A 25,559-nucleotide genomic window follows, 5' to 3' on the forward strand; every position below is an offset into this window, starting at 1 on the left:
CTAATAATAATAATAATGACGGCGTTTATTAAGCGCTTACTATGTGCCAAGCACTGTTCTAAGCGCTGGGGAGGTTACAAGGTGATCAGGTTGTCCAACATGAGGCTCCCAGTCTTCATCCCCATTTTCCAGATGAGGGAACTGGGGCCCAGAGAAGTGAAGTGACTTGCCCAAAGTCACACAGCTGACAATTGGTGGAGCCGGGATTTGAACCCATGACCTCTGACTCCAAAGCCCGGACTCTTGCCACTGAGCCACGCTGCTTCCTATGGGTCAGGCACTGTACTAAGCGCTGGGGGAGATACAGTAATCAGTTTAGAATCCCATTGCTATGACTACTATCATATTACCATCAAGCGCTTAGTACAGTGCTCTGCACACAGTAAGCGCTCAATAAATATGATTCCATGAATTACTACTAATAATAGTGGTATTTGTTACACACTTACTATGTGTCAAGCACTGTACGAAGCAATGGGGTGGCTACAAGCAAATCAGGTTGGTCACAGTCCCTGTCCCCCGTGGGGCTCACAGCCTCCATCCCCATTTCACAGATGAGGGAACTGAGGCCCAGAGAAGTGAAGCGACTTGCCCAAGGTTACACTGCAGACGTGTGACCTGTGTTATAATAATATAAAATATAATATAATATAATATAACACAATATAATATAATATAATATTTTATAACAATATAATGTAATATAATATAATATAACGTAACATAACATAACATAGCATAACATATACTATAATACAATATAATATATAATGCAATGTAATGCAATATTATATTATATTACATTATGTTATTATTATATTATATTATTATATTATATTATATTATATTATATTGAATTATATTACATCACATCACATTATATTATATCATATATAATATTATATATTATTATATATTGTATCATGCATAATATATCATATTATATTATGTTATATCATATATTATGTTTTATTGTATTATATTGCATTATATATTATATTATATTATATTATATTATATTATATTATATTATATTATATTATATTATATTATATTATATTATATTGTATTATATTATATCATATTATATTATATTATATTACATCACATTAAATTATATTATGTATTATGTATGGTGTTATGTATATTATATTATATTGCATCACATTATATTATATTTTATATTATATATTGTTATGTGTATTATATTATATTATATTATAGTATGTTATGTTATGTTATATCATATTGTATTATATTGTATTATATTATATCATATTATATTATGTTATATTATATTGTATCGCATTATATTACATTACATCACATTATATATTATATCATACATTGTATATTGTATTATGCATATTATATTATATTATATTATAGGTTACAATGTGTTATGTTGTATATAATATAATATATATTGACAGGTAATGTAATATATGATTATATATTATAATATTATATTATAGAAATACAATAATAATAATATGTGGTTGAGGCGGGATTAGGACCCAAGTCCTTTTCACTCCCAGGTGTGCACTCTAGCCACTAATAATAATTCATTCATTCATTCAGTCAGTCAGTCATATTGATTGAGCACTTACTGTGTGCAGAGCACTGTACTAAGTGCTTGGGAAGTACAAGACATATAGAGACGGTCCCTACCCAACAGTGGGCTCACAGTCTAGAAGGGGGAGACAGGCAACAAAACAAAACATATTAACAAAATAAAATAAATAGAATAAATATGTACAAATACATAGAATAATAAATACGTACAAACATATATGCATTCATTCCTTCAATCGTATTTATTGAGCGCTTACCGTGTGCAGAACACTGGACTAAGCACTTATGTGTATGTATAGATCATCATCATCATCATCAATCGTATTTATTGAGCGCTTACTATGTGCAGAGCACTGTACTAAGCGCTTGGGAAGTACAAATTGGCAACATCTAGAGACGGTCCCTACCCAACAGTGGGCTCACAGTCTAAAAGGGGAGACAGAGAACAAAACCAAATATGCTAACAAAATAAAATAAATAGAATAGATATGTACAAGTAAAATATATATATATATATATTTATATGTATATTGTATATACATTGTTTATTGTGTATATTGTATATATAGGTACATTGTATATACTTTGTGCCTATATATAATGTGTTATGCAATGTGTCATGCAATAATACATTGCTAATAATATTGCTATTATTGTTAGTATTAGTCTTAATGGGCAGCCACTGCAAACCATCACGTGAAGCTAACGTCCAGTCATCATCAATCGTATTTATTGAGCGCTTACTGTGTGCAGAGCACTGTACTAAGCGCTTAGCCGGGGTTGTGTTTCTCTGTGGCAGACGCAGGGCTTCAAATTCCCCCGGCCTTCGTCGGTGCCCCCTTCGCCCTCGGCCTCGCGGCCTTCCAGCCCCCACGAAGGCCCAGAGGAAGAGGAGGAGGACGAAGAGGAGTCCAATAAGTACGACGAAGAAGCCGAGTAGGACCACCACACCATCAAGTCACCTTTTCCCCCTGGATCCCATCCTTCCCGGGAAGAAGCAGCAGCATGGAGAACACAAAAACGGGATTCCGCTCCCAAAGGCCTGTCCGCTTCTTTTGAAAATAATGAGGATGGCGTTCGTTAAGCGCTCAGTATGTGCCGGGCACTGTGCTAAGCGCTGGGGAGGTTTCAAGGTGGTTAGAACGGTGATTTGCACATAGGAAGCGCTTAATAAATGCCATTATTAAGGTGGTGAGGATGGCATTTGTTAAGCGCTTAGTATGTGCCGGGCACTGTTCTAAGCGCTGGGGAGGTTTCAAGGTGGTGAGGATGGCATTTGTTAAGCGCTTAGTATGTGCTGGGCACTGTGCTAAGCGCTGGGGAGGTTTCAAGGCGGTGAGGATGGCATTTGTTAAGCGCTTAGTATGTGCCAGGCACTGTTCTAAGCGCTGGGGAGGTTTCAAGGTGGTTAGAATGGTTCTTTGCACATAGGAAGCGCTTAATAAATGCCATTATTAAGGTGGTGAGGATGGCATTTGTTAAGCGCTTAGTATGTGCCGGGCACTGTTCTAAGCGCTGGGGAGGCTTCAAGGTGATGAGGATGGCATTTGTTAAGCGCTTAGTATGTGCTAGGCACTGTGCTAAGCGCTGGGGAGGTTTCAAGGTGGTGAGGATGGCATTTGTTAAGCGCTTAGTACGTGCCAGGCACTGTTCTAAGCGCTGGGGAGGTTCCAAGGTGATGAGGATGTCCTACATGGGGCTCACAGTGTTTAGTACAGTGCTCTGCACACAGTAAGCGCTCAATGATTATGTTTGATTGATTGATTGATTGTACTTCCCAAGCGCTTAGTACAGTGCTCAGCACAGTAAGCGCTCAATAAATACGATTGATTGAGGATGGCATTTGTTAAGCGCTTAGTATGTGCCAGGCACTGTTCTAAGCACTGTGGAGGTTTCAAGGAGATGATGATGGCATTTGTTCATTCATTCATTCAATCGTATTTGTTGAGCACTTACTGTGTGCAGAGCACTGTACTAAGCGCTTGGGAAGTACAAGTTGGCAACATATAGAGTCGGCCCCTACCCAACAGCGGGCTCTCAGTCTGCTTAGTATGTGCCCGTCACTGTTCTAAGCGCTGGGGAGGATTCAAGGTGATGAGGATGGCATTTGTTAAGCGCTTAGTATGTGCCGGGCACTGTTCTAAGTGCTGGGGAGGTTTCAAGGTGGTTAGAACGGTGCTTTGCACATAGAAAGCGCTTAATAAATGCCATTATTAAGGTGGTGAGCGCGGCATTTGTTAAGTGCTTAGTATGTGCCGGGCACTGTGCTAAGCGCTGGGGAGGTTTCAAGGCGGTGAGGATGGCATTTGTTAAGCGCCTAGTATGTGCCGGGCACTGTTCTAAGCGCTGGGGAGGTTTCAAGGTGGTTAGAACGGTGCTTTGCACATAGTAAGCGCTTAATAAATGCCATTATTAAGGTGGTGAGGATGGCATTTGTTAAGCGCTTAGTATGTGCCGGGCACTGTTCTAAGCGCTGGGGAGGTTTCAAAGCGATGAGGATGGCATTTGTTAAGCGCTTAGTATGTGTCAGGCACTGTTCTAAGCGCTGGGGAGGTTTCAAGGTGATGAGGATGGCATTTGTTAAGCGCTTAGTATGTGTCAGGCACTGTTCTAAGCGCTGGGGAGGATTCAAGGTGGTGAGGATGGCATTTGTTAAGCACTTAGTATGTGCCAGGCACTGTTCTAAGCGCTGGGGAGGTTCCAAGGTGATAAGGATGTCCCATATGGGGCTCACAGTGCTTAGTACAGTGCTCTGCACACAGTAAGCGCTCAATGATTACGTTTGATTGATTGATTGATTGTACTTCCCAAGCGCTTAGTACAGTGCTCAGCACAGTAAGCGCTCAATAAATACGATTGATTGATTGATTGAGGATGGCATTTGTTAAGCGCTTAGTATGTGCCAGGCACTGTTCTAAGCACTGTGGAGGTTTCAAGGAGATGATGATGGCATTTGTTCATTCATTCATTCAATCGTATTTGTTGAGCACTTACTGTGTGCAGAGCACTGTACTAAGCGCTTGGGAAGTACAAGTTGGCAACATATAGAGTCGGCCCCTACCCAACAGCGGGCTCTCAGTCTGCTTAGTATGTGCCCGTCACTGTTCTAAGCGCTGGGGAGGATTCAAGGTGATGAGGATGGCATTTGTTAAGCGCTTAGTATGTGCCGGGCACTGTTCTAGGCGCTGGGGAGGTTTCAAGGCGGTGAGGATGGCATTTGTTAAGCGCTTAGTATGTGCCGGGCACTGTTCTAAGCGCTGGGGAGGTTTCAAGGTGGTTAGAACAGTGCTTTGCACATAGTAAGCGCTTAATAAATGCCATTATTAAGGTGGTGAGGATGGCATTTGTTAAGTGCTTAGTATGTGCCGGGCACTGTGCTAAGTGCTGGGGAGGTTTCAAGGCGATGAGGATGGCATTTATTAAGCGCTTAGTATGTGCCGGGCACTGTTCTAAGCGCTGGGGAGGTTTCAAGGCGATGAGGATGGCATTTATTAAGCGCTTAGTATGTGCCGGGCACTGGTCTAAGCGCTGGGGAGGTTTCAAGGTGGTTAGAACGGTGCTTTGCACGTAGTAAGCGCTTAATAAATGCCATTATTAAGGTGGTGAGGATGGCATTTGTTAAGCGCTTAGAATGTGCCGGGCACTGTGCTAAGCGCTGGGGAGGTTTCAAGGTGATGAGGATGGCATTTGTTAAGCGCTTAGTATGTGCCGGGCACTGTGCTAAGCGCTGGGGAGGATTCAAGGTGGTTAGAACGGTGCTTTGCACATAGAAAGCGCTTAATAAATGCCATTATTAAGGTGGTGAGCGCAGCATTTGTTAAGTGCTTAGTATGTGCCGGGCACTGTTCTAAGCGCTGGGGAGGTTTCAAGGCGGTGAGGATGGCATTTGTTAAGCGCTTAGTATGTGCCGGGCACTGTTCTAAGCGCTGGGGAGGTTTCAAGGTGGTTAGAACGGTGCTTTGCACATAGTAAGCGCTTAATAAATGGCATTATTAAGGTGGTGAGGATGGCATTTGTTAAGCGCTTAGTATGTGCCGGGCACTGTTCTAAGCGCTGGGGAGGTTTCAAGGCGATGAGGATGGCATTTGTTAAGCGATTAGTATGTGCCGGGCACTGTTCTAAGCGCTGGGGAGGCTTCAAGGTGATGAGGATGGCATTTGTTAAGGGCTTAGTATGTGCTAGGCACTGTGCTAAGCGCTGGGGAGGTTTCAAGGTGATGAGGATGGCATTTGTTAAGCGCTTAGTATGTGCCAGGCACTGTTCTAAGCGCTGGAGAGGTTTCAAGGCGATGAGGATGGCATTTGTTAAGCGCTTAGTATGTGCCGGGCACTGTTCTAAGCGCTGGGGAGGCTTCAAGGTGATGAGGATGGCATTTGTTAAGTGCTTAGTATGTGCTAGGCACTGTGCTAAGCGCTGGGGAGGTTTCAAGGTGATGAGGATGGCATTTGTTAAGCGCTTAGTATGTGCCAGGCACTGTTCTAAGCGCTGGGGAGGTTTCAAGGTGATAAGGTGAGCCCACTTTTGGGTAGGGACTGTCTCTAGATGTTGCCAACTTGTACTTCCTAAGCGCTTAGTACAGTGCTCTGCACACAGTAAGCGCTTAATGAATATGATTGATTGACTGATTGATTGTACTTCCCAAGCGCTTAGTACAGTGCTCTGCACACAGTAAGTGCTCAATAAATACGATTGATTGATTGATTGATTGAGGATGGCATTTGTTAAGTGCTTAGTATGTGCCAGGCATTGTTCTAAGTACTGGGGAGGTTTCAAAGTGATGATGATGGCATTTAATAATAATAATAATAATGGTATTTAAGCGCTTACTATGTGCAAAGCACTGTTCTAAGCGCTGGGGAGGTTACAAGGTAATCAGGTTGTCCCACAGGGGGGCTCACAGTTTTAATCCCCATTTTACAGATGAGGGAACTGAGGCCCAGAGAAGCGAAGTGACTTGCCCAAAGTCACACAGCAGACATGTGGTGGAGCTGGGATTTGAACCCATGACCTCTGACTCCAAAGCCCGGGCTCTTTCCACTGAGCCACGCTGCTTCTCTGTTCATTTGTTCATTCATTCATTCATTCATTCATTCATTCAATGGTATTTATTGAGCGCTTACTCTATGCAGAGCACCATACTAAGCGCTTGGGAAGCCCAAGTCGGCAACATGTAGAGGCGGTCCCTACCCAACAGCGGGCTCACAGCCTAGAATTCATTTAATCATTTTTTTTGAGCGCTTACTGTGTGCAGAGCACTGTACTAAGCGCTTGGGAAGTCCAAGTTGGCAACATCTAGAGACGGTCCCTACCCGACAACGGTCTCACAGTCTAGAAGGGGGAGACAGACGACAAAACACAACATGTGGACAGGGGTCTAGTCGTCAGAACAAATAGAATTAAAACTCGATGCACATCGTCATTAACAAAAAAAAAATATGGAACGCTTTACGAATTTGCGTTGTCACCCAAGGCCGGGCTCTTTCCACTAAGCTGCTTCTCCTTTCTATCAATCAATCAATCAATCAATCAATCGTATTTATTGAGTGCTTACTATGTGCAGAGCACTGTACTAAGCGCTTGGGAAGTACAAATTGGCATCACATAGAGACAGTCCCTACCCAACAGTGGGCTCACAGTCTAAAAGGGGGAGACAGAGAACAGAACCAAACATACCAACAAAATAAATAGGATAGAAATGTACAAGTAAAATAAATAAATAAATAATATTCTAGAAATTTTATTCTAGAAATAAAAATTCTAGGCCGTAAACCCAGTGTGAGCAAAGATTATCTCTCTTTATTGCGCTTAGTACAGTGCTCTGCACACGGTAGGCGCTCAGTGAATAGAGCAGCAGCGTGGCTCGGTGGAAAAAGCACAGGTTTTGGAGTCCGAGGTCATGGGTTCAAATCCCGGCTCCGCCAATTGTCAGCTGTGTGACTTTGGGCAAGTCACTTCACTTCTCTGGGCCTCAGTTCCCTCATCTGGAAAATGGGGATGAAGACCGTCTGCCCCCCGTGGGACAACCTGATCACCTTGTATCCCCCCAGTGCTTAGAACAGTGCTTGGCACATAGTAAGCGCTTAACAAATACCATCATTATTAATAAATACAATTGAATGTATGAATGAAAGCCGATGGGGTCTCTACTTCCGAGGAGAAGCTCAGCCGCAACGGCTTTAGACGGATCGAGACTGTGAGCCCGCTGTTGGGTAGGGACCGTCTCTAGATGTTGCCAACTTGGACTTCCCAAGCGCTTAGTACAGTGCTCTGCACACAGTAAGCGCTCAATAAATACCATTGATGTGGTGGGGCCAGGATTGGAACCCACAACCTCTGACACCCAAGGCCGGGCTCTTTCCACTGAGCTGCTTCTCCTTTCTAGGCTGTAAACCCAGTGTGGGCAGGGATTATCTCTCTTTATTGCTGGTTTGTATTCTCCAAGCGCTCAGTACAGTGCTCTGCACACAGTAAGCGCTCAATAAATACAATTGAAAGAATGAATGAAAGCCACAGGTGTCTTTTCTTCCCAGGAGAAGCTCAGCCCCAACGGCTTTAGACAGATCTAGACTGTGAGCCCATCGTTGGGTAGGGACCGTCTCTATATGTTGCCGACTTGTACTTCCCAAGCACTTAGTACAGTGCTCTGCACACAGTAAGTGCTCAATAAATACGATTGATGAGTAAGCGCTCAATCAATATTCATTCATTCATTCAATCGTATTTATTGAGCGCTTACTGTGTGCAGAGCGCTGGACTAAGCACTTGGGAAGTGCAAGTCGGCAACATATAGAGACGGTCCCTACCCAACATTCATTCAATCGTACTTACTGAGCGCTTACTGTGTGCAGAGCACTGTACTAAGCGCGCTTGGGAAGTCCAAGTCGGCAACATATAGAGTCGGTCCCTCCCCAACAATGGGCTCACGGTCTAGAAGGGGGAGACAGAGAACAGAACAAAACATGTGGACATTCATTTATTCAATCGTATTTATTGAGCGCTTACTGTGTGCAGAGCACTGTACTAAGCGCTTGGGAAGTACAAGTTGGCAACATATAGAGACGGTCCCTACCCAACAGCGGGCTCACGGTCTAGAAGGGGGAGACAGACGACAAATCAAAACATATTAACAAAAGAAAATAAATAGAATAAATTCATTCCATCGTATTTATTGAGCACTTACTGTGTGCAGAGCACTGGACTAAGCGCTTGGGAATAAATATGTACAAGTAAAATAGAGTAATAAATATATACAAACATACATATATATATATGATTATATAGAGAAATAGAGAAGCAGCGTGGCTCAGTGGAAAGAGCACAGGCTTGGGAGTCACAGGTCATGGGTTCGAATCCCGCCTCCCCCACGTCTGCTATGTGACCTTGGGCAAGTCACTTCACTTCTCTGTGCCTCAGTTCCCTCATCTGTCAAATGGGGATTAAGACTGTGAGCCCCAAATGGGACAACCTTATCTCCTTGTATTCCCCCCAGCGCTTCGAACAGCGCTTTGCACATAGTAAGCGCTTAACAAATACCAACATTATTATTATGATGATGATTGAATGATTGAGAGCATGCGGGAAAGATTGTGCTCTCATCTCTCATTCAAGCGCTTAGTACAGTGCTCTGCACACAGTAAGCGCTCAATAAATACGATTGAATGAAGCTCTCATGGTCAATTTGGGCTTTGATCGTTGGCGCAAGGAATTCATTTCCTCCTGAAAAACTGATTAAACCTGGAAAACGAGCAGGTGGATTGTGGTATTTAATGATTATGGTGATTGTTAAGGACTTACTATGTGCTAAGCGCTCTTCTAAACACTGGGGTCTTGTCTTATGCCGTCGCGTCATCTCCGACCCGGAGCAACGCGATGGCTCCTGAAAAATTGATTAAACCCGGAAAACGAGCAGGTGGATTGTGGTATTTAATCGTTACGGGACTGTCTCTATATGTTGCCAGCTTGTACTTCCCAAGCGCTTAGTACAGTGCTCTGCACACAGTAAGCGCTCAATAAATACAATTGATTGATTGGTTGATTGATTCTAAACACTGGGGTCTTGTCTTATGGCGTCGCGTCGTCTCCGACCCGGAGCGACGCGATGGCTCCTGACAAATTGATTAAACCTGGAAAACGAGCAGGTGGATTGTGGTATTTAATCGTTACGGGACTGTCTCTATATGTTGCCAGCTTGTACTTCCCAAGCGCTTAATACAGTGCTCTGCACACAGTAAGCGCTCAATAAATACAATTGATTGATTGGTTGATTGATTCTAAACACTGGGGTCTTGTCTTATGGCGTCGCATCGTCTCCGACCCGGCACGATGCGATGGCTGCTGAAAAACTGATTAAACCTGGAAAACGAGCAGGTGGATTGTGGTATTTAATCGTTATGGGACTGTGTCTATATGTTGCCAGCTGTACTTCCCAAGCGCTTAGTACAGTGCTCTGCACACAGTAAGCGCTTAATACGATTGATTGATTGATTGATTTTAAACACTGGGGTCTTGTCTTATGGCATCGAGTCCTCTCCTACCTGGAGCGACGCGATGGCTCCTGACAAATTGATTAAACCTGGAAAATGAGCAGGTGGATTGTGGTATTTTATCGTTACGGGACTGTCTCTATATGTTGCCAGCTTGTACATCCCAAGCGCTTAGTACAGTGCTCTGCACACAGTAAGCGCTTAATACGATTGATTGATTGATTGATTGATTGATTCTAAACACTGGGGTCTTGTCTTATGGCATCGAGTCGTCTCCGACCCGGAGCGATGCGATGGCTCCTGACAAATTGATTAAACCTGGAAAACGAGCAGGTGGATTGTGGTATTTAATCATTACGGGACTGTCTCTATATGTTGCCAGCTTGTACTTCCCAAGCGCTTAGTACAGTGCTCTGCACACAGTAAGCGCTCAATAAATACGATTGATTGATTGATTGATTCTAAACACTGGGGTCTTGTCTTATGGCGTCGAGTCCTTTCCGACCCGGAGCGACGCGATGGCTCCTGAAAAATTGATTAAACCTGGAAAACGAGCAGGTGGATTGTGATATTTAATCGTTACGGGACTGTGTCTATATGTTGCCAGCTTGTACTTCCCAAGCGCTTAGTACAGTGCTCCGCACACAGTAAGCGCTCAATAAATACGATTGATTGATTGATTGATTGATTGATTCTAAACACTGGGGTCTTGTCTTATGGCGTCGAGTCGTCTCCGACCGGGAGCAGCGCGATGGACGCATCCCAACCGGAAGGCCCCTCTCTCCATCCGCCGTCATTCCGGTAGTGGATCCGCAGTTTTCCTGGGAAAAATCGGGAAGTGGTTGACCACTTCGGGTCTCCGGCCTGGACTCTCTCTCCCGGGCCGCTGCTGCCCGGCCCGGGGGAAATCCTGGGGTTGATACTGCTGTTGGGTAGGGACCGTCTCTATATGTTGCCAACTTGTACTTCCCAAGCGCTCAATACAGTGCTCTGCACACAGTAAGCGCTCAATATCATCATCATCATCAATCGTATTTATTGATTATCAATAAATACGAATGAATGAATGAATGAATGATACCCGGTAATCGTGATGGACGCTGTCCCTGTCCCACCTGGTGCTCCCGGTCTCCATCCCCACTTCACAGACGGATTAATTCCGGCACCTAGAACGGCGCCTGGCGCATAGTAAGTGCTTAAATACCATCATAATCATCATGATTATTACGATAACGACAACGCTCCCGCTGAAAAGATGCTGACGCCCACCGACGAATAGAAAAGTACCCATTTATTGAGAGGTAACAAGTGTATTTACAGTATGCAACCGTTCAGACCGCGTCGTCGGTTTGCGACCCCCTTCAAAGGAACGGCAAGAGTTCGCGAACGACGTCTTGTTAGGGGAAAGGAAAACCCTCCTAATAACGTTTCTGTTACAGAAACCGTATCGGAGCCGGGCCGGGAACGCTTCGGGCTAAGTCGCGTTCGACCTTTTCTCCGACCTCCACGGAAATCGCGTCGGGCTTGAGGGATGAGGGGACACAAAAGGCTCGCTTGACTCGAGAGCGTTACTAGGGAGACGATTCCACATCGCTTTTTTTTACCATTTTTCCCCCCGGGGAGACGATTCCACATCGCTTTTTTTTACCATTTTTCGCCCCCCGGGAGAGCCTCCTCGTCGAACCAAGAATGGAGACACTGCGGCGTTGGCTCAGTTTCCCCCAAACCGTCCCGTCCTTCCCAGGTTTCGCCCCCTCACCTCGTCCGGTGGAAAGGAGCCCCTGAAAACGTAAGGCCTCTTGGTGCCGAACCTTCCTGGGTTTGAAATTCGGGTGTCTGGGCGCGCCTCGGATATTCCTTTTTCCAACCCGACAGTTTTTGTTCTTCAGAAAGGCGGACCAAACCTTCGCCCTTAACTGTGGCCCATCTTTCCGGAAGGGCCTCGGCTATTCCTTCTGAAAACCCGACGGTTTTTGTTCTTTAGAGAGGCAGACCGAAACTTCGGCTTTAAATGTCGCCCATCTTTCCGGAAGGGCCTCGGCTATTCCTTTTGAAAACCCGACGGTTTTTGTTCTTTAGAGAGGCAGACCGAAACTTTGGCTTTAAATGTCGCCCATCTTTCCGGAAGGGCCTCGGCTATTTCTTTTGAAAATCCGACGGTTTTTGTCCTTCAGGAGGGCGGACTGAAACTTCGGCCTTAACTGTCGCCCATCTTTCCGGAAATGAAGCAGATATTCCTTTTTCCAACCCGATTGTTTTTGTTCTTCAGAAAGGCAGACTGAACTTTTGGCCTTAACTGTCGCCCATCTTTCCGGAAACGCCGCAGATATTCCTTTCTCCAACCTGACGGTTTTTGTCCTTCAGAAGGGCAGACTGAAACTTCGGCCTTAACCGTCGCCCATCTTTCCGGAAACGCCGCAGATATTCCTTTTTCCAACCTGACGGTTTTTGTCCTTCAGAAGGGCAGACTGAAACTTCGGTCTTAACTGTCACCCATCTTTCCGGAAACGCCGCAGATATTCCTTTTTCCAACCTGATTGCTTTTGTTCTTCAGAAAGGCAGACCAAAACTTCGCCCTTAACTGTGGCCCATCTTTCCAGAAAGGCCTCAGTTATTTCTTTTGAAAATCCGATGTTTTTTGTCCTTCAGCAGGGCAGACCGAAACTTCGCCCTTAACTGTCGCCCATCTTTCCGGAAACGCCGCAGATATTCCTTTTTCCAACCCATCTGTTTTTGTTCTTCAGAAAGGCAGACCGAAACTTCGGCCTTAACTGTCGCCCATCTTTCCGGAAAGGCCTTGGCTATTTCTTTTGAAAATCCGATGGTTTTTGTCCTTCAGAAGGGCAGACAAACTTCGGTCTTAACTGTGGCCCATCTTTCCGGAAGGGCCTCGGCAATTCCTTCTGAAAACCCGACGGTTTTTGTTCTTTAGAGAGGCAGACCAAAACTTCGGCTTTAAATGTCACCCGTCTTCCCGGAAGGGCCTCGGCTATTTCTTTTGAAAATCCGACGGTTTTTGTCCTTCAGGAGGGCGGACCGAAACTTCGGCCTTAACTGTCGCCCATCTTTCCGGAAATGCCGCAGATATTCCTTTTTCCAACCTGACGGTTTTTGTCCTTCAGAAGAGCAGACTGAAACTTCGGTTTTAACTGTCGCCCATCTTTCCGGAAACGCCGCAGATATTCCTTTTTCCAACCCGATTGTTTTTGTTCTTCAGAAAGGCAGACCGAACTTTCGCCCTTAACTGTCGTCCATCTTTCCGGAAACGCCGCAGATATTCCTTTTTCCAACTCGACGGTTTTTGTTCTTCAGAAAGGCAGACCGAACTTTCGCCCTTAACTGTCGCCCATCTTTCCGGAAATGCCGCAGATATTCCTTTTTCCAACCTGACGGTTTTTGTCCTTCAGAAGGGCAGACTGAAACTTCGGTCTTAACTGTCGCCCATCTTTCTGGAAACGCCGCAGATATTCCTTTTTCCAACCTGATTGTTTTTGTTCTTTAGAAAGGCAGACAGAAACTTCGCCCTTAACTGTGGCCCATCTTTCCGGAAACGCCGCAGATATTCCTTTTTCCAACCCGACGGTTTTTGTTCTTCAGAAAGGCCGACCGAACTTTCGCCCTTAACTGTCGCCCATCTTTCCGGAAGCGCCGCAGATATTCCTCTTTCCAACCCGACGGTTTTTGTCCTTCAGAAGGGCAGACCGAAACTTCGGTCTTAACTGTCGCCCATCTTTCCGGAAACGCCGCGGATATTCCTTTTTCCAACCTGACAGTTTTTGTCGTCAGAAGGGCAGACTGAAACTTCCGTCTTAACTGTCGCCCATCTTTCCGGAAGGGCCAAAGATATTCCTTTTTCCAACCCGACTGTTTTTGTTCTTCAGAAAGGCAGACCGAAACTTCGGCTTTAAATGTCCCCCATCTTTCCGGAAGGGCCTCGGCTATTTCTTTTGAAAATCCAACGGTTTTTATCCTTCAGAAGGGCAGACCGAAACTTCAGCCTTAACTGTGGCCCATCTTTCCGGAAGGGCCTCGGCTATTCCTTTTGAAAACCCGACGGTTTTTTGTTCTTCAGAAAGGCAGATCAAACTTTCACCCTTAACTGTCGCCCATCTTTCCAGAAGCGCCGCAGATATTCCTTTTTCCAACCCGACGGTTTCTGTCCTTCCGAAGGGCAGACTGAAACTTCGGTCTTACCTGTCGCCCATCTTTCCGGAAACGCCGCAGATATTCCTTTTTCCAACCCGATTGTTTTTGTTCTTCAGAAAGGCAGACCGAAACTTCGCCCGTAACTGTGGCCCATCTTTCCGGAAGGGCCTCGGATATTCCTTTTTCCAACCCGATTGTTTTTGTTCTTCAGAAAGGCAGACCGAAACTTCGCCCGTAACTGTGGCCCATCTTTCCGGAAGGGCCTTGGATATTCCTTTTTCCAACCCGATGGTTTTTGTCCTTCAGAAGGGCAGACTGAAACTTCGGTCTTAACTGTCGCCCATCTTTCCGGAAGCGCCACAGATATTCCTTTTTCCAACCCTAAGGCTTTTGTCCTTCAGAAGGGCAGACTGAAACTTCGGTCTTAACTGTCGCCCATCTTTCCGGAAACGCCACAGATATTCCTTTTTCCAACCTGACGGTTTTTGTCCTTCAGAAGGGCAGACTGAAACTTCGGTCTTAACTGTCGCCCATCTTTCCGGAAATGCCGCAGAAATTCCTTTCTCCAACCCGACGGTTTTTGTCCTTCAGAAGGGCAGACCGAAACTTTGCCCTTAACTGTGGCCCATCTTTCCAGAAACGCCGCAGATATTCCTTTTTCCAACCTGACGGTTTTTGTCCTTCAGAAGGGCAGACTGAAACTTCGGTCTTAACTGTCGCCCATCTTTCCGGAAGGGCCTCGGCTATTCCTTTTTCCAACCCGACGGCTTTTGTCCTTCAGAACGGGAGACCGAAACTTCGGCCTTAACTGTGGCCCATCTTTCCGGAAGGGCCTCGGCTATTCCTTTTGAAAACCCGATGGTTTTAGTTCTTCGGAAAGGCAGACCGAACCTTCGCCCTCAACTGTCGCCCATCTTTCTGGAAGTTGCCGAGCGGATTCCCCCGAAAGGCCTGGCCGCCCAAAACCCTGAGCTCCGCGCTCCGCTCACCGGGAAATCCGGTCAATCCGGCGCACGGCGGTAGCTACATCGGTGGATGAGGTAGGCGCCCCCAGAATATCCGCGTTTCCGGTCGCGAGTCCCAGGAGGGGAGTTCACCGTCGAAGTATTTCACCGTCGACCCATTTCACCGTCTATAGGGCCTGGTTTCTTTTCCGTTTTGGGCGAGGGAGCGTTCCCGGGCCTCTCCTCTAGATCCGGCCCGCAGCCAAATACAGAGGATCGGGAGCCATTCTTCGTTTCCCCCCCCCCGGCAGGTGTGCGCCTGTTAGATTTCCAACGTCACTGGTTTAAAAGAGGCCCGGGAAATCGGCCGTTCCCAAAGGAAAAGGGGATAACGAGAGTCCCAGGGCAAGCAGGTCGGGAGTTATCCCGGGTTCGGTCACGGATCTTTTCCGCCCTTCCCTGAAGAGGCCGGCCGGGAGCGAAAGGGACGGCGAGTTTCTTCAGGCCGGTCGAGCTGAGGCGGCGGGATTTAATAGACTCCCGGTTGGCCTTTTCCGACTCCACGAGGCGAGGCGTCCTGAAAGGACCTTAGAAGGGGCGGGAGGCTCGGCTTCGGATCCGACGGCGAGGCCCTTCCGTTGCTGTTTTCGGATGAACGTCTCCAACGGGGAGCGAGACCAACCGATACAAGAAGACAGTCGACTCTGAAGCGTTGATGAGTTAGCCCTTCAAAATACAGTACGGTCAAAAATTCGGTTTCCCCGCACCTGACGTGACCCGAAAGCAAACGCGGCAATGAAATCTTCAGGATCCTTTATTTAAAGGCCCTCTGGGGCCCGTGGGGGTCTCCCGCCCCGATAAAAACGCCGTCATCCCAACGGGAGCGACTGAAAAAAGGGGACGGACGAGGTTAATCGGAAAATCGGACGGAAGAGGCTGGGGAATTGGGCCTCCGCACGCCCCGTAACAGGTCGCTAAAAACGACTTTTCTCCTTGACCTAGCCCTCGGCATCCGCGGCCGAAGGGGAGCCCTCCCGGCGCTCGCCGCCGAACTCGAAACACGAAATTCATCCCGAAGTCCCGAGTTCTCTTTCGATCACCCTTTTTTTGTTGTTTTTCAAAAAGGGGTAAAAGAAAGTTGATTCCAGCGGGAAAACTTCGTGGATCTGCCTTCGCTTTAATACGTAAAAACCTCGCTTTCGGAGGCCTGGCTTGTTCATTCCCGGGAAACGTCGGGCCCGGGGGGGGGGGGGGCATTTCTTAAAAACGGACGCCTTTCGGCTCTCCCGCTCCTTCGGAACGAGGAGGTAAGGGATGGGGATGTACAGTTCCTCGGGATTTTGTGCCCTTTGGGGATGGGGTGGGAAAGAAAATCCACCCGACGAACGGTAGGAAACGTCGGCGGCGGGTTCGACGTCGACGGCCAAGCGGTCCCCTCTGGCTCGCGCGAGGGAGTCTGGGCATCCCGTCGGTGGGGGGGCTGATCCGATTTTATATTTACGGAAAAGGAGGCAACGGGAAAGGGACGGGAAGAGGGGCGCGGGGGGGGAGGATTGCGTCTGGTGCCGAATCTTCTCCGGGAGGACTCGATAAATACCGCCGTCTCGCGTCCGTCGGCCGGCGTCGTTATACCATGTTGTTGCTTTCGCCGACTTTATCCACGAGCTGCGGAGGAGAGGGAGGGGGAGGCGGGGAGGTGAGCCGGGCCGCCGGAATACGACAGGGAATGGGACCGGGAATGACCCCCTCGCGTCCCGCCCGGGGGCCTCCGGACGCATCCGGAGGTTTGGAAATGAAAGGTCCGGACGAAACGGGGCTGCCGCGTGGGAGCGACGCGATGGGGAAAGCGATGGAAAAAAGACTCGGGGACCGGGGGACGGGCTCAGACGTCGGGGACGCATGCATCGAGCGCTCAGTCCAGTGCTCTGCACACGGTAGGGCGCTCAATAAATACGGCTGGATGAATGAAGGAACCGACCGATGCCACTGACCAGCGCTGTGGATTCTCCTCTGAGCCTATGTAGTCTTTGAACAAACAGATTTAAGATCAATCAATCAATCAATCCATCTCTAACCATAATAATAATAACGATGGCATTTGTTAAGCGCTTACTATGTGCAAAGCACTGTTCTAAGCGCTGGGCGGGGGGGATACAAGGTGATCAGGTTGCCCCGCGTGGGGCTCGCCGTCATCACTCCCATTTTACAGATGAGGTAACTGAGGCTCCGAGAAGTGAAGCGACTTGCCCAAGGTCACACAGCAGACATGTGGGGGAGCCGGGATTCGAACCCATGACCTCTGACTCCAAAGCCCGGGCTCTTTCCACTGAGCCACGCTGCTTCTCTAAGCAATCTCAAGGCGGCAGGGAGTCTATCGTTGTATCGTCCTCTCCCGAGCGCTTAGTACAGCGTGCCGTGCGCGGGAAGCGCTCACTAAACACGACCGAACGGATGGCTCGATCCATCGTACTTATTGAGCGCTTGCTGCGGGCGGGGCGCTGTACTAGGCGCTTGGGAGAGTACAAGACGACGATAAACAGACACACTCCCGCCCCACGAGGATGAGCGTTTGCTTCGTGGATAGAGCCCGGGCCTGGGTTCTAATCCCGGCTCCGCCACTTGTTAGCTGTGTGACTTTGGGCAAGCCACTTCACTTCTCTGGGCCTCAGTTCCCTCATCTGGGAAATGGGGATGAAGACCGGGAGCCCCACGGGGGACAACCTGATCACCTTGGATCTCCCCCGGCGCTTACAACAGTGCTTGGCACATAGTAAGCGCTTAACAAGTACCACGATTAACAGTGCTTTGCACCTAGTAAGCGCTTAATAAATGCCATTATTATTATTATTATTATTATTATTATTATTATGAATAAGGAGCTTCCTTGACCAAGTTATGATATAGGAGTTGGGACCAACCTCTGGCTAGCAGGTTCATTCATCATCATCATCATCATCAATCGTATTTATTGAGCACTTACTATGTGCAGAGCACTGCACTAAGCGCTTGGGAAGTACAAATTGGCAACATATAGAGACAGTCCCTACCCAACAGTGGGCTCACAGTCTAAAAGGGGGAGACAGAGAATAAAACCAAACATACTAACAAAATAAAATAAACAGAATAGATATGTACAAGTAAAATAAATAAACAGAGTAATAAATCTGTACAAACATATATACATCTATACAGGTGCTGTGGGGAAGGGAAGGAGGTAAGATGGGGGGATGGAGAGGGGGACGAGGGGGAGAGGAAGGAAGGGGCTCAGTCTCATTCATTCATTCAGTCAGTGATATTTATTGAGCGCTTACTGTGTGCACAGCACTGTGCTAAGCGCTTGGGAAGTCCAAGTCGGCAACATATAGAGACGGTCCCTACCCAACAGTGGGCTCACAGTCTAGAAGTTAAGTGACTCGTCCAAAGTCACACAGCTTTGAGTGCTTACTGTGTGCACAGCACTGTACTAAGCGCTTGGGAGAGTACGATATAACAATTAACAGACACATTCCCGGCACCGAACACTGACAGAGGGACAGAAGGGTCCTTCCGGCCCAGGGTAGGAGGAGGTTTCGGGCGAGCGTTCATTCATTCAATCGTATTTATTGAGCGCTTACTGTGTGCAGAGCACTGTCCTAAGCGCTTGGGAAGTCCAAGTTGGCAACATATAGAGACGGTCCCTACCCGACAACGGGCTCACAGTCTAGAAGATTCATTCATTCATTCAATCGTATTTATTGAGTGCTTACTGTGTGCAGAGCACCGGACTAAGCGCTTGGGAAGTCCAAGTTGGCAACATAGAGAGATGGTCCCTACCCAACAATCAATCAATCAATCAATCGTATTTATTGAGCGCTTACTGTGTGCAGAGCACTGGACTAAGCGCTTGGGAAGTCCGAGTTGGCAACAGATAGAGACGGTCCCTACCCAACAGCGGGCTCACAGTCTAGAGAGGGGAGACAGACAACAAAACAAAACATATTAACAAAATAGAATAAATAGAATATGTACAAGTAAAATAAATAAATAGAGTAATAAATACATACAAACATATATACATATATACAGGTGCTGTGAGGAGGGGAAGGAGGTAAGGCGGACGGATAGGGAGGGGGAGAGGAAGGAGGGGGATAATAATTATTATTATTACTACTACTACTACTAATAATAATAACTGTAGTATTTATATTTCTAGACTGTGAGCCTGTTGTTGGGTAGGGACCGTCTCTTTATGTTGCCAACTTGTACTTCCCAAGTGCTTAGTCCAGTGCTCTGCACACAGTAAGCGCTCAATAAATACGATTAATTGATTGATTGATTGATTTGTTAGGTGTTTACTATGTGCCATACATACTTAGCACCATACTAAGCACTAGGGTGGATACAGGCAAATCAGGGTGGACACTTTCCCTGTCCCACATGGAGTTTGCCGTCTTCCCATTTTACAGATGAGAAGCTGCGTGGCTCAGTGGAAAGAGCACAGGCTTTGGAGTCAGAGGTCGTGGGTTCAAATCCCGGCTCCGCCAACTGTCAGCTGTGTGACTTTGGGCAAGTCACTTCACTTCTCTGGGCCTCAGTTCCCTCATCTGTAAATGGGGATGAAGACTGTGAGCCCATGATCTGATCACCTGATCACCTTGCATCCTCCCCAGCTCTTAGAACAGTGCTTTGCACATAGTAAGCGCTTAATACCAAAATTATTATTATTATTATTAAGCAGCATGGCTTAGTGGAAAGAGCACAGGCTTTGGAGTCAGAGGTCATGGGTTCAAATCCCGGCTCCGCTGTCAGCTGTGTGACTTTGGGCAAGTCACTTTATTCATTCATTCATTCAACCGTATTTATTGAGCGCTTACAGTGTGCAGAGCACTGGACTAAGCGCTTGGGAAGTACAAGTTGGCAACGTATAGAGAGGGTCCCTACCCAACAGGGGGCTCACAGTCTAGAAGGACTTAATTTCTCCGGGCCTCAGTGACCTCATCTGTAAATGGGGATGAAGACTGTGAGCTCCCCGTGGGACAACCTGATCACCTTGCATCCTCCCCGGCGCTTAGAACGGTGCTTTGCACATAGTAAGCGCTTAATAAATGCCATCATCATCATCATTATTATTATTATTATGAAGCAACTGAGTCAGGGGGAAGTGGAGTCACTTGCCCAAGGCCACACGGCAAACAGTACCCGTGACCTTCGGAATCCCAGGCCCATGCTCTATCAATTAGGCCATGCTGCCTCCGTTTATAAATCCGTAATTTTGGAGGGAAAGCTATTTGGAAAGGGCCAGGGAGGAGGTATAAAGCAGCCGAAATTCCCAGGGAAGAGATGTTATAGGATCCCCAAAGGGAAATAATCAAGAACAACTTGACGCAGAAAGTTCAGGGTTCTTTACTTCATTGGTTTCACTGAATAATAATAATAATGATGATGATGATGGCATTCATTAAGCGCTTACTATGTGCAAAGCCCTGTTCTAAGCGCTGGGGAGGTTACGGGGTGATCAGGTTGTCCCACGGGGGGCTCACAGTCTTTATCCCCATTTTCCAGATGAGGGAACTGAGGGCCAGAGAAGTGAAGTGAGTTGCCCAAAGTCACCCAGAGACAATTGGCCGAGCCGGGATTATTAAATCAATCAATCAATCAATCAATCGCATTTATTGAGCGCTTACTGTGTGCAGAGCACTGGACTAAGCGCTTGGGAAGTCCAAGTTGGCAACATCTAGAGACGGTCCCTACCCAACAGCGGGCTCACTGTCTAGAAGGGGGAGACACAGAACAAAACAAAACAGATTAACCAAATAAAATAGAGTAGATATGTACAAGTAAAATAGAGTAATTCATTCATTCAATCGTATTTATTGAGTGCTTACTGTGTGCAGAGCACTGGACTAAGCGCTTGGGAAGTCCAAGTTAGCAACATCTAGAGACGGGCCCTACCCAACAGCAGGCTCACAGTCTAGAAGGGGGGAGACAGACGACAAAACAAAACACATTAACCAAATAAAATAAATAGAATAGATATGTACAAGTAAAATAAATAGAGTAATTCATTCATTCATTCAACCGTATTTATTGAGCGCTTACTGTGTGCAGAGCACTGAACTAAGCACTTGGGAAGTCCAAGTTGGCAACATCTAGAGACGGGCCCTACCCAACAGCGGGCTCACAGTCTAGAAGGGGGGAGACAGACGACAAAACAAAACATATTAACCAAATAAAATCAATAGGATAAATAGATTCGAACCCATGACCTCTGACTTCAAATCCGGGCTCTTTCCACTGAGCCACGCTGCTTCTCTTGATGCTCATGAAGCTCATGATGCTCGCAAACAGGTTCGCGTCGCCCCCATCCTAAAAAAAAGTGGCTTCCCTCCCGTTATCCCCCCCATCGCCCGCTGACTGTTCCTCTCCAGACTCCTTGCACGAGTTGTCTACACCAATGCCTCTCAATTAATCAATCAATCGTATTCATTGAGCGCTTACTGTGTGCAGAGCACTGGACTAAGCGCTTGGGAAGTACAAGTTGGCACTCCGCCCCCTCACCGAAAGGGCCCTCTCAAAATAATAATAATAATAATAATAATGGCATTTATAAAGCGCGTACTATGTGCAAAGCCCTGTTCTAAGCGCTGGGGAGGTTACAAGGTGATCAGGTTGTCCCACGGAGGGCTCCCAGTCCCCATCCCCATTTTCCAGATGAGGGAACTGAGGCCCAGAGAAGTGAAGTGACTTGCCCAAAGTCACCCAGCTGACAAGTGGGGGAGCCGGGATTTGAACCCACAACCTCGGACTCCAAAGCCCGGGCTCTTTCCACTGAGCCACGAAAGGCACCAGTGATCTGCTTCTTGCCAAATCCAAGGGCTCCCACTCCTTCCTCATCCTCCTCCACCTCTCCTCAGCTGCCTTCGACCGTCTCTATATGTTGCTAATATATTACTCTATTTGTTTATTTTATTTTATTTATTTATGTCTCCCCCTTCTAGATGGTGAGCCCGCTGTTGGGTAGGGACCGTCTCTAGATGTTGCTAATATATTACTCTATTTGTTTATTTATTTCATTTTATTTATTTATGTCTCCCCCTTCTAGACTGCGAGCCCACTGCTGGGTAGGGACTGCCTCTATATGTTGCTAATATATCACTCTATTTATTTATTTATTTTATTTTATTTTATTTATTTACATCTCCCCCTTCTAGACTGCGAGCCCGCTGTTGGGTAGGGACCGTCTCTAGATGTTGCTATTACTCTATTTATTTATTTATTTTATTCATTTACGTCTCCCGCTTCCAGACTGTGAGCCCACTGTTGGGTAGGGACCGTCTCTATATGTTGCTAATATATTACTCTATTTATTTATTTTATTTTATTTATTTACGTCTCCACCTTCTAGACTGCGAGCCCGCTGTTGGGTAGGGCCCGTCTCTAGATGTTGTTAATATATTACTCTATTTATTTATTTATTTATTTTATTTACGTCTCCCCCTTCTAGACTGTGAGCCCGCTGTTGGGTAGGGACCGTCTCTAGATGTTGCTAATATATTACTCTATTTATTTTATTTTATTTATTTACGTCTCCCCCTTCTAGACTGCAAGCCCGCTGTTGGGTAGGGACCGTCTCTATATGTTGCTAATTTACTAGTCTATATATTTATTTATTTTATTTTATTTATTTATGTCTCCCCCTTCTAGACTGCGAGCCAACTGTTGGGTAGGGACTGTCTCTATATGTTGCTAATATATCACTTTATTTATTTATTTATTTTATTTATTTATGTCTCCCCCTTCTAGACTGCGAGCCCGCTGTTGGGTAGGGACCATCTCTAGATGTTGCTAATATATTACTCTATTTATTTATTTATTTTATTTTATTTATTTATGTCTCCCCCCTCGAGACTGTGAGCCCACTGTTGGGGAGGGACCGTCTCTAGATGTTGCTAATATATCACTCTATTTATTTATTTATTTTATTTCATTTATTTACGTTTCCCCTTTCTAGACTGCTAGCCCGCTGTTGGGTAGGGACCGTCTCTAGATGTTGCTAATATACTACTCTATTTATTTATTTATATTATTTTATTTATTTACATCTCCCCCTTCTAGACTGTGAGCCCGCTGCTGGGTAGGGCCCGTCTCTAGATGTTGCTAATATATCACTCTATTTATTTATTTGCTTTATTTTATTTACATCTCCCCCTTCTAGACTGCGAGCATGCTGTTGGGTAGGGACCATCTCTAGATGTTGCTATTACTCTATTTATATTATTTTATTTATTTACGTCTCCCCCTTCTTGACTGTGAGCCCGCTGTTGGGTAGGGACTGTCTCTATATGTTGCTAATATATTACTCCATTTATTTATTTTATTTTATTTATTTATGTCTCCCCCTTCTAGACGGTGAGCCGGCTGTTGGGTAGGGACTGTCTCTAGATGTTGCTAATATCATCAATCGTATTTATTGAGCGCTTAGTATGTGCAGAGCACTGTACTAAGCGCTTGGAAAGTACAAATTGGCAACATATAGAGACAGTCCCTACCCAACAGTGGGCTCACAGTCTATTACTCTATTTATTTTATTTTATTTATTTATGTCTCCCCCTTCTAGACTGTGAGCCCGCTGTTGGGTAGGGACTGTCTCTATATGTTGCTAATATACTACTCTATTTATTTACTTATTTTATTTTATTTATTTATGTCTCCCCCTTCTAGACGGTGAGCCCGCTGTTGGGTAAGGACCGTCTCCAGATGTTGCTAATATATTACTCTATTTATTTATTTTATTTTATTTGTTTACATCTCCCCCTTCTAGATTGTGAGCCCGCTGTTGGGTAGGGACCATCTCTAGATGTTTTATATAACTTAAAGATCTAATAATGTTGCTATTTGTTAAGCGCTTACTGTATACCAAGCACTGTTCTAAGCGCTGGAGTGGATACAAGGTGATCAGGTTGCCCCCCGTGGGGCTCACCGTCTTCATCCCCATTTTCCAGATGAGGGAACTGAGGCTCAGAGAAGTGAAGTGACTTGCCCAAGGTCACACAGCAGACGAGTGGCAGAGCGGGGATTAGAACCCACGACCTCTGACTCCCAAGCCCGGGCTCTTTCCACTGAGCCACGCTGCTCGATACACAAGGATACGTACACAAGTGCTGTGGGGTTTGGGGGTGAGGCGAATATCATCATCATCATCATCAATCGTATTTATTGAGCGCTTACTATGTGCAGAGCACTGTACTAAGCGCTTGGGAAGTACAAATTGGCAACATATAGATACAGTCCCTACCCAACAGTGGGCTCACAGTTTAGAAGTCTAGACTGAAGTGCTTCGGCGATTCGGAAGGCTGAGTGAGCGGAGGGAAAAAAGACAGCTTAATCGGGGAAGCCCTCTTGGAGGAGATAATAATAACAATAATGGCATTTATTAAGCGCTTACTATCAATCAATCAATCAATCATATTTATTGAGCGCTTACTGTGTGCAGAGCACTGTACTAAGCGCTTGGGAAGTCCAAGTTGGCAACATCTAGAGACGGTCCCTACCCAACAGTGGGCTCACAGTCTAGAAGGGGGAGACAGACAACAAAACCAAATATATTAACAAAATAAACAGAATAGAATAGATATGCACAAGTAAAATAAATCAATAGAGTAATAAATACGTGCATACATATATACATATATACAGGTGCTGTGGGGAAGGGAAGGAAGGGGCTCAAAGCACTGTTCTAAGCGCTGGGGAGGTTACAAAGTGATCAGGTTGTCCCACGGGAGGCTCACGGTCTTCATTCCCATTTTCCAGATGAGGGAACCGAGGCCCGGAGAAGTGAGGTGACTTGCCCCAAGTCACCCAGCTGGCAATTGGCGGAGCCGGGATTTGAACCCATGACCGCTTTCCCCTGAGCCACGCGGCTTCTCGTGATCTTAGTAATGCCTATGGGGTGGAGAGAGTCATGGTTTGCTGACTTACCCCCTCCTTCCTCACCCGGATACTTTCCTCCTCTCAAGCCAGCCTTCTCCCTGGGCCTCCATCTCGCCCATCCCGCCTCCGGCCCGGAATGCCCTCCTTCCTCAAATCCCACAGACGACGACGACTCTCCCCACCTTCCAAACCTTACTGAAAGCCCATCTCCTCTCAGAGGCCTTCCCAGACTGCACCCTCCGTTCCTCTTCTCCCACTCCCTTCTGCCTCGCCCTTTATGGTATTTGCTTTGTAGCTTTAATTCCATATAGCTTTAATTCCATATAGCTTTAATTCATGTGGCTTTAATTCCACGTGGCTTTAATTCCACGTGGCTTTAATTCCACATGGCTTTAATTCCATGTGGCTTTAGTCCGATGTGGCTTTAAATGTATGTGGCTTTAGTTCTATGTGGCTTTAGTTCTATGTAGCTTTAATTCAATATAGCTTTAGTTCTATGTAG

The 25,559-nt window shown here is 46.2% G+C and overlaps 2 protein-coding genes across 2 annotated transcripts in view; one reads left to right on the top strand and one right to left on the bottom strand.

The window, feature by feature from the left end:
• Positions 1 to 2,717, top strand: part of GYS2 (glycogen synthase 2) — a 101,029-nt gene extending 98,312 nt beyond the window's left edge. The window contains exon 16 of the mRNA XM_038770132.1: positions 2,375 to 2,717. Coding sequence (XP_038626060.1) covers positions 2,375 to 2,515 — 141 coding nt within the window. The 3' untranslated portion in view covers positions 2,516 to 2,717. The remainder of the gene's footprint in view (positions 1 to 2,374) is intronic.
• An 8,615-nt stretch (positions 2,718 to 11,332) lies between these two features.
• GOLT1B (golgi transport 1B) overlaps positions 11,333 to 25,559 on the bottom strand; it is a 48,138-nt gene continuing 33,911 nt past the window's right edge. Inside the window, exon 5 of the mRNA XM_038766004.1 lies at positions 11,333 to 16,813. Within this exon, the coding sequence (XP_038621932.1) occupies positions 16,775 to 16,813 (39 nt within the window). The 3' untranslated portion in view covers positions 11,333 to 16,774. The remainder of the gene's footprint in view (positions 16,814 to 25,559) is intronic.

The sequence above is a fragment of the Tachyglossus aculeatus genome, chromosome 2 (genome assembly GCF_015852505.1).
Source record: "Tachyglossus aculeatus isolate mTacAcu1 chromosome 2, mTacAcu1.pri, whole genome shotgun sequence".
Lineage (NCBI taxonomy): Eukaryota > Metazoa > Chordata > Mammalia > Monotremata > Tachyglossidae > Tachyglossus > Tachyglossus aculeatus.